The 12529-nt window shown below is 37.0% G+C and overlaps 1 protein-coding gene across 3 annotated transcripts in view; it reads right to left on the bottom strand.

The window, feature by feature from the left end:
- Positions 1–1474: 1474 nt before the first annotated feature.
- LOC101997258 (cytochrome P450 2C19-like) overlaps positions 1475–12529 on the bottom strand; it is a 22351-nt gene continuing 11296 nt past the window's right edge. The window contains exons 5-9 of one of the 3 annotated variants that reach the window (XM_005352218.1): positions 11702–11878; positions 7632–7773; positions 5273–5460; positions 2745–2886; positions 1475–1656 (exon numbers count right to left, since the gene is read on the bottom strand). In XM_005352218.1, the coding sequence (XP_005352275.1) occupies positions 1475–1656; positions 2745–2886; positions 5273–5460; positions 7632–7773; positions 11702–11878 (831 nt within the window). The remainder of the gene's footprint in view (positions 1657–2744; positions 2887–5272; positions 5461–7631; positions 7774–11701; positions 11879–12529) is intronic. The other 2 variants (XM_026781440.1, XM_026781441.1) reach the window with 2 other exon arrangements.

Raw genomic sequence — 12529 nt, 5'->3', positions numbered from 1 at the left:
TTTTCCTTTTCTCAATAAAAAAAAATAAAAGAAAAAAAAACTAATTGCAAAAAAAAAAGAAATAAGAAAAGATCAACAAAAAAAATTGGAAGTAATCAATAAATTTCTCAAAGAAAAACAAGAAAACCAAGAAAAAAATCAAACAGGTAAAGCAAACAGTTCAAGACCTGGAGACTGAAATAGAGGCAATAAAGAAAACACAAACTGAAGGAATTCTGGATATGGAAAATCTCGGTAAATGAGCAGGAGCAGCAGAGGTAAGCATAACCAACAAAATACAAGAAATAGAAGAGAGAATCTAAGTTGTTGAAGGTACTATAGAGAAAATAGATTCATCGGCCAAAGAAAACATTAATCCAACAAATTCTTTGAACAAAACATCTAGGAAATCTGGGAAACCATGAAAAGATCAAACATAAGAATAATAGGGGTAGAAGAAGAAGAAGGTATCCTTCCAGGGAGAATGAGATCCAAAACAACAGAACAAGCAGTAGAGATAAATCCTGGTCTCACTGCCAGTGGCTCCACTGTCTACCCCAGCCATATAACTGTCACCCACATTCAGAGGCCCTAGTTTGGTCCTATGATAATGATGCAGAAAATAAATTGATGAGACTTTCCAAGAACTGTAATCTTGTTTGAGAGAAAAGGATAATACATAGAGAGCAGAATTTCCAGCGTGAAAGCATGGATTCATATTTGGCCCTAGGTAAGAATCATAATCTAGAATGACAAGTGTTTATGTTCACAGTAACACCAACTCAGGAACAGAAGTCATAACACATAACATGGAAGCCTGCTACATCTAATCCTTTCATAGTTCCTTTTACAGCATCACTTTTTTCTCATTCAGATCCAAACTTGAGGTTGTTATTAGTGAGACTTAGCTAAAGAGCCTTTCTACCATTCACTCTTACTTTCTTTGCATATGGTGAAGAAACAAAAACATCTTGAGATGTTAATTTATGACTACTTGCCATAGGAACACAAAACTAACAATGTATCAGTTTCTGCAGGTGTATGCATGGAATCCCAGAACTCAGGTGGTGGGACGGGAAGATTTTAAGTTATGTTCAACTGCACAATGAGTTTAGAGACAGCCTGGAATGCATGATATATATATATCAAAAAGAAAAAAGAAAGGAAACTTTGAAAATAGACCAGAATTATAATGCTTTTATTTAAAACACACAGGGCTAGGTGATGTTCAACTGTCACATTTCTCAGTTTTACAGTAATGATATTTACTAATTCAGCACTAGATGATAATTAGCATTTCTGAATTCAATAAATCATTACACAGCATAAGAAATTGTTAATGTGTTTGTCCACAACCCTGAAAATTGCCCCAAGTAGATGGACATTCCCTGGACCTTGAAGAGCTGAGGAAGGGTGAGGTGGGAGGTCAGAGAGCTATGACTGACAGAAGTGGTCAACTGTGCCCAGGAAGAAGGGCTTCTAGAAGAAAATACATTCAGATGGGAGTAAAGCAGATCTGAAACTCGGGTGGCACAGAAACAAATCCATTGTTGACTGGACTGGTATCAAGGTCTTTCAGGTCAACTGGAGATTTCAGATTAAAGTTCTGTAAAATGGTGGTCAGGAATAAAAATAACTCCATTCGGGCCAGACCTTCTCCCACACAAATCCGTTTTCCTAAAAATAAAAAAATAAATAAAATAAAAAACAATATAATTAACTACTTGTGTTTTGTTGAGACATGCACTGTGTTTGGAATTATAATGAAAGAGAATTTGTGTTACTATTTAATAGACTAGGTGGATGGATGCATGAATGGATAGATGGATAGATAGATGGACAGTTGTTAGATAAATGGAGAAAAGATGAACATATTTTTTCTCCATGTCTGATATTAGGAAACAAAGTATTAAAATACTTGGATGCAAAGCTTCAGAGGGTGGAAAAGCAGTAAAGAATACTAGACTTCCCATTCGCAGGATTAAAACAAAGAAACGCTCATTTAACTACACATAGAGGTGAGTGGCCATGGTGAACTCTAGGATTTAATGGAACACAAAAGTAGAGCTGGTGTACTCCAGAGGATATGGAGAACACAGCACAAGAGACAGAATAACACTGCTTTGGAACCAAACATCAGGATAATAGAAAATACTCCCGTTTATAGGGGAAAAAGAAAAAGTGTCACAGCACAGGCAGAAAGCTCTATCCTACAGAAAAAGAAATAGCTTAAATAAGCAGGTAATCAGGTTCCTTCTCAGCTGAGAAGCTTGAAAGAAAACCTTTATATATCTCTCAGCAAATACTAAGAGTACTAAAGCCAGCAGACATCTTGACAATCATTCTAAATTGTAGAAAATAAGCTACTCTTGGAGTTGGAACACCTGACATCATCAGAGAGTCCTCATGGGCAGTCCACAGCTATAACTGGATAGGCTGAGGCCACCAGAGACAGGTGCTTAAAAAAGAATCTTTGATGTGTAATGAGTGTAATATTTCATCCATTGACCATGTATTTAAATACTACTTATCTTTATATCCACAGACAAGTATAGCTCTCGTGTTCACCAAAGAAACTCTTTGCATAAAAGAGAGAACATTATAGAAAATCACAACTGATCAAAATGCAGAGAACAATCTATCATTGGGTGCCTAGCTCCAGTAGATACATCTACAGCACAACCATTGCAGCTAAGGCTCAGGGAACATTGAGGAAGAGTAGGGTGGACTGTAAGATCCAAAAGACCAGGAAATGATTTGACTACCTGTTGAGAAAGGAACAAAGTAGTCACTTTTCTTAAACTTGCCATTCTCATCTAAAAAGTGACCAGGATCAAACCTCTCTGGGTTGGGGAATTCTTTGTCATCATGTAGCACTGATGACATTGATGCGATGACAGTGGTTCCCTGTAAACAAGAGCCATAGACAAGTCAAGTTATGAAAATGTTACAGAGATAAGAGGAACAATAGACATGGCATAATCAACGCTTCTGAGGAAATCATGTCCAAACAAGAGCAGAGGCATATCTGTACAGACAGATCATGCAACAACAGGGATGCACTGGGATCCAATGGCAGTGATCTTAAAGCGTGTTCTCCAATAGATTTTGAAGGACTAAGTATACTGGAATATACATTTATCAACAAGATTAGCACTGGTGTCTATCACCACCTACTGCTGTACTTTATTACTGTTGCTACTGCGTCATGCATGTGTGAAATGTGGCTTGAAATTTTAAATTTTTACATGTAACACCAGATGTATCTGCTCATAGGAATGTCATATGTACATTTCTGATAAAATTAACAATGTCTTCTGGAATAGCATTGCCAAAAATATTATTTAATTATTCCATAACATGTAGTTTATTAGTCTTAAATTTAAGATATAGGTGAGATATTGATTATATTTAGGACTGCTTGTAAAAAATTGAAGGGATAACAAAATTATAAATTTCCTAATTTTGTAAGAATTCCAGTCAGGAGCTGGGCGGTGGTGGCGCACGCCTTTAATCCCAGCACTCGGGAGGCAGAGGCAGGCTGATCTCTGTGAGTTCGAGATCAGACTGGTCTACAAGAGCTAGTTCCAGGACAGGCTCCAAAACCACAGAGAAACCCTGTCTCGAAAAAAAACCAACAAAAAAGAAAAAAGAATTCCAGTCAGGGTCATCAGTTTATTTGAGGATAAATATTGAAACTGAGAAACTAATCAGATGACTCACTAAGCAGCATATTCATAAGGTGTCAATGGCCATGCCATAAATTTTATTGATTGCAAAAAGAGCATAACTTCTATAATGTAGAGATCTGAATATCATCTTAAGACAGAAGAAGCAGGCATATCCACTATCAACATAGTTAACATGTGCCCACCTGCCTTACAATATATGACTGAGTCCTAGAGAATATTCTTTGTCCATTTTTTTCTTCCAAAGCTATACCTGGAAACAAACTACTAGAGAACATGATGTACAAACTAACCCCGAAACTGAGTACATAATTACATGAACTGAAAGATTTAATAGATCAATATAGATGATGGGGGAGAGTCTTCTGTTTTGAGTTGTTTTCATTGGTTAGATAAAGAAACTGCCTTGGCCCTTTAATAGAACAGAAAATTAGGTAGGTGGAGTAGACTGAACAGAATTCTGGGAGAAAGAAAGCCTAGTCAGGCAGTCACCATGACTCTCCCACCTGACACAGAAGCAGGTTAAGAATCTCCCTGGTAGCTCTCCAAGGCCAGCTGGACTATGACTGAAAAAGCATGGGATAAAACCGGACTCTCTGAACATGGCAAGCAAGGAGGGCTGATGAGAAGCCAAGGACAATGGCACGGGGTTTTGATCCTACTTCATGTTCTGGCTTTGTGGGAGCCTAGCCAGTTTGGATGTTCACCTTCCTAGACATGGACGGAGGGGGGAGGACCTTGGACTTTCCACAGGGCAGGGAACCCTGACTGCCCATTGGACTGGAGAGGGAGGGGGAGAGGAGTAGGGGAGGGGGAGAAGGGTGGGAGGAGGGGGAGGGAAATGGGAGGCTGGGAGGAGGCTGAAACTTTTTTTTCCTTTTCTCAATAATAAAAAAAAAGAATCTCCCTGGTAGCCACCAGCTCATGATGCTACACAGATTATTAGAAATGGGTTGATCAATATGTGAGAATTAGCCAATAAGAGGCTAGAGCTAATGGGCCAAGCAGTGTTTAAAAGAATACAGTTTCCATGTAATTATTTTGGGTAAAGCTAGCCGTGCAGGAGCCAGGCAGCGTGAACGCAGCCCGCTGCTCCTACTACATATAGAAATTTTCTAAATGTGCCTATATACTTCTTAGCATCCTGATAAAACCCTAGGAGAGTCTTTTCAAAGACTGGCAATCTGAACTCTAAGTCTTATTTCAAAGTGTAAACAGTCAAGAGTGACTTTAAATGGAGAATAAATTTGGAAGACCTACAGCTCTACAAACTAAGACTTGTTTCATAATTTTATTGGCTCAATGAAAATAGCAAAAAGTTCATCCAGCTCCAAGATGTAAAGTGTTTGTATTTCTTTTATCTGGTAGGGGCAGCAAATTGGGAACAATCATGCTATAAATTCTTAAGAATTCTAGTACAGGTTGCTTGTGAATATACAACTTGTGGCTTGGTTGGCTTAATCTCCCTGAAAGGTTTCCTAACTTCCTCTTCAACACTGATAATCTAAAATTTCAAGCTCCAATATCTTGGGTTTATGATTTAATTTCACTCACTCATTTAAGAGCAAGACCATTAAGGTACAATGTAGACAAAGGAAACTTACCTTGGGAATGAGATAGTTTCTGAACTTAATGTCACAGGTCACTGCATGGGGTAGACTGGTAGGAAGGAGATCAATGTATCTCTGAATCTCATGCAACACAGCATCAGTGTAAGGCATGTGACTCCTGTCCTGCATGCTGGGGCTTCTGTGTCTACCAATCACATGGTCAATCTCTTTCTGGACTTTGGCTAGTTCAACACAGTTAAAAATAACAAGTAAGAAAGTGGCAAATTGAATACAAATCAGGGTTGCCAGTAGCAAGATGAATATGCCTGGCAACAACATGAAAGCATAACATATGCTAATGTAGTGATGGTTGCTATGATATAAATACTACTATCAAATATTTTAGAAGGCATAATACATAGGCCTTATATAATAATTATCATACTTAAAATCAACACTATTCATTTCAAATAATAAACAGAACAGCAAACCATGAAAATCAACTCTTAGAAGAAAACTATTGATCAAATATTATTAGTACCAAAACAATGAAGTATATTTAAGAATAAATTATAATGGAATTGTGTGCATGTTTGTATGTAGTTTCCAAAGGTATATAATATCTTCTTACTTTCCAAATATGGTCATGTACTAACAATTGCTCCTAAAATTTATGTTTATGGGAGGCAGAGGCAGGTGGATCTTTGTGAGTTCAAGGCCAGCCTGGTCTACAAGAGCTAGTTCCAGGACAGGAACCAAAAGCTCTGGAGAAACCCTGTCTCGAAAAATCAAAAAAAAAAATTATGTTTATATCTCTTTGTGATGTGGGAGTCCCCTCGGTGTGCTGTGATTACCATTAATGAATAAAGAAACTGCCTTGGCATGTTGATAGGGCAGAACTTAGGTAGGCAGGAAAGATGGAACTGAATTCTGGGAGGAAGAAAGCAGAGTCAGAGAGATGCCATTGAGCCACTAGAGACAGATGCTGGGAATTTTACCTGGTAAGTCACTCTCACGTGGCGATACACGGATTAATAGAAATAGATTAAATTAAGATGTAAAAGTTAGCCAATAAGAAGCTAGAGATAATGTTCCAAGCAGTGATTTAATTAACACAATTTCTGTGTGATTTTTAGTTCTTGGTGGCTGGGATGAACAAGCGATGTCCTCTAACAAATATGCAGTGACTATTCTTTCTTATCCATCACTGGATAAATGAAATTCCTATTCATGTGGAAAAAATAGTTTCATATTCTCTAGATTTATTAAATATAAACACCTTTCTCAGTTCAGTCCTCACAGGGGAGCTTTGCAATATCCATTGGTGAAATCTTTGTGACTACATAAAATTTGTGCCCTGGTAAGAAAGAAATGACTATTGTCATTGTTGATGCTATCCTGAACTTAAATCTATTTCTCTTTGCCTACTTACATTTTTTTCATTTGGGGGATTATTTTGAAATATTCAAGTAGATGTTTCAAAGTCTTGCCAATACATATCCAGTTAGGGAGAAGTCTCAGGATATCAGCCTCTTATTTCCCTTTTGTTCTTGGTTCTCTCCTCACACCTTCTCTCCATCGGTCCATTCTGAACTGGATGTTTTCTAGGTATGAAGCTAACCAACCACCCTAACAATCTCATTCTTCCCCATGTGGTCTCTTGATTTCTATAGCCCATTACTTTTTATGTCTGGAGGACTTGTATTCAACTACCAGCATTCATACATAACTATGTACAAATTTCAATTCTATGTATTCGATGCCCTCTTCTGATATCTGTGGGCACCAGGCCTGCACATGGTACATAAATGCAGGCAAAACATTCATATACATAGAATATTTTTAATTTAAGATAAAATTATAAGACACTACCCCAATAGTCTGCCATAACTTAAAGAGCATTTTATGGAAACTTATTTATAGAATGATAAATTAAATACCTTTAGAAACTCTGCCTAAATGGACCTAAGCTTTAGAATAGTTTCCAGGATGATGTCTCATTAAATTCTAGAATTGATATTTATTCTTCTGTAAGGAGAATTTCTATTCCAACAAAAGAATTGTCATAATAAGGAAAAACATCCTCAAGAATATATCTTCCATTCAATATGGATTTTTCCAGTTTAAAGTAATTTGCATTTTAAAAAAATTCGTGTGGACACAATCACTTCCCATAAAATCTAGGCTCTGGAAAAATACTGATCTTTTTTCCTGCCTTCCACCTTCACTTCTATGAAGCATGAGCTCTGCTATGAGCTGAGAAACCTCACTTCAGTCCTCCTGATCAATGTAGCAGATTGGAGTGGCACACACAGTTAAATTCTGAGTCTTCCTTGAGACAAACAATTCCCAGGACTCCTGGATTTCCTTCCAATTCCTTTCTGAATTCCTTGCTTCCCACCTGTGTCCTCACCTGTGACTTCTGGGTGCTTGAGCAGGAGCAGCAGGGAGTACCTCAGTGTTGTACTTGTGGTCTCTGTCCCAGCAGCAAACAGGTCACCTGCTGAGAAGATCAAGTTTTCACAGGTAAACTCTGTCTTTGGGTTGTTCTTTTCCTAGGAATGATTTTCCAGTGTTAGCCATCAAATAATTTGTCAATGTGCTTACTAGATGGAATAAAAATGCCTTACATATGCTGAACTTAACCTGACGGAGCCTGGGGAATGCAGTGGGAGAAGAAACTAGCATGTGTTCAAAAGAGATGTAAACCCCCTGACCCATATTTACCCCCTATACCCAGTGTCTTATCTGGAAAAATTATTTTCATGAGACTCCTCAGCCATGTGAATCATATAGTGTATCATCTTCCCAAAGAGACAGAAACAAAAGAATTGATGCCTCATTTTCTTTTTTAATGTTTTACTCAAAGCACACATAAAAAGGGAGGAGAAAAGACAGATAGTATGTTATATTAGGGATAGTCACAAAGATGAAAGCCTCAATTGTAAACATGGCAAAGAAAGATGGATGATCCCTGACTCTCATGAGGGAGGTTTACTGCTTAGATAAGGAGAGTAAATCCAAGACACAGCAAGAATAAGGATAGAGTTCAGTGAAGTAAATTGGAGAGCTCACAAAGCAACCAAACAAACACCTTATGTATATGATGAGTGCCAATAGTATTCATTGGAAATAAGTGGTTTTACAACAAATGAAGCCAAGACAGAAATAGCATTCATTCATATAGGTACCTGATAGATATCAGTCTTTAATTCCATGTCCACATCAATCCACTTGAAGTTACACTCAGTTAACTTAAATTTTCATTTAACTTTCATCCTTAGCACTAATCATTCCCTTCTCAACCACAACCTACACTTTACAATTTGTGTGAAATTCCCTCACCTGTCCATTGCTAATATTTTAAGATTTAGTTCAATCTGCAGACACTATAGACAGTCTGACTAGCTTGACTAACTTTTCTGAGTTTCCATGCATTGTCTGCAAAGACAATACTCATCTTTATTTCATGTTGACTTTTTTTTCTAATAGTTGTGTGGTACGGGAAGTCCTTCTGTATATGTGTTTCTTTTATTGGTTAATGAATAAATCTGTTTCAGCCAGTGAATTAGCAGAATAGAGCTAGGCGGGAAAACTAAAATGAATGCTGGGAAAAAGAAGGCAGAGTCAGTGAGAAGCCATGTAGCCACCACTGGGAACAGATGCACTGGAACCTTGCTGGTAAGCCACAACCTTGTGGCAATACACAATTAATAGAAATGGATTAATTTAAGATACGATTTAGCCAGAAAGATGATTAAGCTATTGGCCAAACAGTATCACAAATAATATAGTTTCTGAGTGATTATTTCATGGTCTGGGTAGTCAGGAACAAACAAGAAGCCTCAAACAAAAAAAATGGCACACCAACATGGTCAACTATATTCACGTAAAACCTGAAAAACCTTAAAAAGAAATTTTACACACAAGAGAACAGAGTTAAGCACAGCTTTTTGGTAGCAGCATTTTCTTGGGTGGGCTCTGTTTGCTAGAAGCAAGCAGAGGCATAATTCTTTTAAGAGAAACCTTCCTGACTCTGCAGTAACAGCAAACACTGCAAAAAATTCCTTTAAGGCAGCTTCCTGTTTCACCAGCATGAATGGTTCTGACTTTTTCAGAAGGTTCAGCTATGGAGCATTTAAATGGGGTCTGTGAGAAGAGTGCTGCAACTTGCTTAATGGCATAAATAGAACTGCTGTGTGCCTAAAAATATGGCAATGTGCATGGCTGTCAGAAGCAGTAAACATGCTTCTGCCATGTTGGACTGGGCAGAGCAAACGGCAGGGTTATGTTGGCCCTAGCCATGAACACTTAGCCTTCAAAATATGGGTGGGGAGACTTCTGGTTATAAAATGATTACAGATACACAATAAAAACAGATTCAGATTTTTAAAAAAGACCTCTAATGTAAAAAAAAACAAAGTCTTTAAAGACAGAGTACAGACAGTAATAGATTAATGCGGTAAAGAAAAAAATAAGCCACATAAAAATGTAATGTGCACAGGGAGTCTGGATTATGTATATTATTGGGCTTTCTTTAAAATTTTTGACTGTGAAGGAGCTAAGTACAGGGAAACATTTTATCTTATGGGCTGCTAAACTAAACCAACATATATACTTTAAAGGTATCTTGACTTCAGAATTTGGTTCTAAGGATTTGTTGCTTTGGAAAAGAGGTTCTGCTTTGGTTTCCACAGAAGATGAGGACCTATGGACTTCTTCTAGACTAATGTGGTTTGATGGACCAAGACCTGCTAAAAGGTCACCATGAACACCCCCAAAAATAACTTCGCCCAGCAAAAAGCAGGAAGCAGTTTGGAGAGAACTATGCCCAAATTCCCTAAATGATTGTTTATAAATATTAGTTTACATTTAAAGGGGGATATGCTATAGAGATGACTACTTTGCATTGCTATGGATCTTGGTTTACTGATACAAATAAGGTCTCAAATATGTTTTATGTATATATATATAAATGCTCTTGATTAAGGTATTGTGTTTGTGCCGCACATTTAAAAGTATAATGTATATTTAAGAAATATAGGTTAATATATAGTCATCTATAATATTCAAGTGTGTAGTCATGTTAGCTAAGTTTTCTAGATGTATAGAAATATATTCCAATTAGAAAGGTATTCTCCAAATCTTTCAGAGACCTTCAGAATATGGTATTTAAAATGTTTTAAGAACTTAGGATTTTTTCGTGACAATGAGACACATCTGATCCTGGCAGCATCAATCTACTTCAAGAGGATGATGGGCATCAAAGAGGTTCCTCATGGGGTTTCAGGCAAGAAACTTCTCTTGCCTGAACTGTTTGACTGGACTTGCAGGAGCCACAAAAAAAAAATGACTGCTGAAGCTGCCTAAAGAAGGTAATACAGTCCTTCGGGGTTCTTGCTTCAAGAAAGAGTCTGACAGACATTCTGCAGGACACAGAAGAAAGTGACTGACAAATTTCCAACATAGGCAGACCTGTCTTTGAAGTTTCCTGCTTCATGGAAAAGTCTGCAAGATACTATGGGCCTGTAGGCTGAAGACTGGATGCTCCAATGATACAGAAGAAGGTTAGGTGACTGTCCAGGCAGCAAGATGTCTCTGTCAATTCAGAGTTTTGGAAGTTGCTTACAATGCACTTCATGTTAACTTAGGAATATTGCATCCTTCTGGAGTCATTGATGGAGTTGAAGAAAAGATAGTTTTAATTATACTTTTCCTTAGTTATGATAAAAGATAAAGTAGATATAAATGTTGTAAATGTAATTCTTGCTTGATACCTGTTTTGTTATATGTAATTTTACTATGTTAAAGTTAAAACCTTCCTTTTTATTTAAACAGAAAAGGAGGAATGGTGTGGGAAGTCCTTCTATATATGTGTTTGTTACTTCTATTGGTTAATTAATAAATCAATTTCAGCCAGTGACTTAGCAGAATAGAGCTAGGCAGGAAAACTAACTGAATACTGGAAGGAAATAGGCAGAGTCAATGAGAAGTCATGTAGCTGCCACCTAGGAGAGATGCAGCAGAATCTTGTCAGTAAGCCACAGCCATGTAACAATACACAGATTAATAGAAATGGGTTAATTTAAGATATAAGAATAAGCCAGAAATACTCTTAAGCTATTGGTCAAACAAAATTGCAAATAATATAGTTTCTGAGTGATTATTTTTTGATCTGGGTAGCCGGGAACAAACAATCAGCCTCCTGCGAACAGTTTGGAAAGGTTTACATTCCTTAGACATATAGCATCTTATGACTTTTCAGCTAGATCATTTTTATCTAGAAAATTGTGTGAATAAATTCAAATTATTTAACTTTACACTGGTATACTTACTGCAAATTCATGTACATAATATGCTAACGAAGTGTTTGTCCAACATTACTGGTCTGAACCATTCAAATATCCCTGTAAAGCAGAGACTATCCATGGAACAATGCTCAGGCAATCAAACAACTGAATTGAAGTTTTATTATCATATTACCTGATCCATTTTGATCAGAAAACAATCAATAAAGTCCCGAGGATTGTTAATGTCCAGTGATTCTTGGTGCTCTATCATTTTTGCCAAAAAATAATGTTTTAAAAAAGTAAAATTTTCAAGCAACTCTCTGTGTCTTCCTGGTAGATAATCAATTATAGCAGGAAAATTATTGCAAATCTACAAAAGAAAATGATAAAAGTTTAAAACATAGGATGTATCTATGTGTACATTATAGTGGACCTTGGTCTGAAAAAAGAAATGTAAGAATAAATAAAATAGGTTATCCATCTTGATGAGTGATTTTTATGTTGTATATAGAAATTGTCATTGCTTATAGAGATACCTATAGAAGAGCACATGAACCAGCCCACATGTGATAACCACTGCATAAACTCTCACACAGTGAGTGACATCAGCACATTCTTTTTCTACACAACCTCTTCACTAAACCTTCAATACAAACTGGCATGAATTGATGTGATTTATATTTTCTAGACTGTAACAAAGATGAGGGGACTTGGGATATCCTGATTAGAAGCATGGACATCATCTTTGCTACTTAATTTCCATCAGTCACCCTCAGACACAGAATAAGAATTTTAGCAGTGGGAGTCTTAAGAATTCTGGGGTAACTCTAACCAAGGAAGTGAAAGATCTATTTGACAAGAACTTTAAGGCACTGAAGAAAGAAATTGAAGAGGATACCAGAAAATGAAAGGATCTCCCTTGCTCTTGAATTGGGAGGATCAACATAGTAAAAATGGCAATTCTACCAAAGGAATTTATAGATTCAATGCAATCCCCATCAAGGTCCCATCAAAATTCTTC

The sequence above is a fragment of the Microtus ochrogaster genome, chromosome 8, assembly GCF_000317375.1.
Source record: "Microtus ochrogaster isolate Prairie Vole_2 chromosome 8, MicOch1.0, whole genome shotgun sequence".
Classification (NCBI taxonomy): Eukaryota; Metazoa; Chordata; class Mammalia; order Rodentia; family Cricetidae; genus Microtus; species Microtus ochrogaster.
The sequence above is the reverse complement of the archived record's forward strand: the minus strand, read 5'-3'. Positions and strand labels throughout refer to the sequence as shown.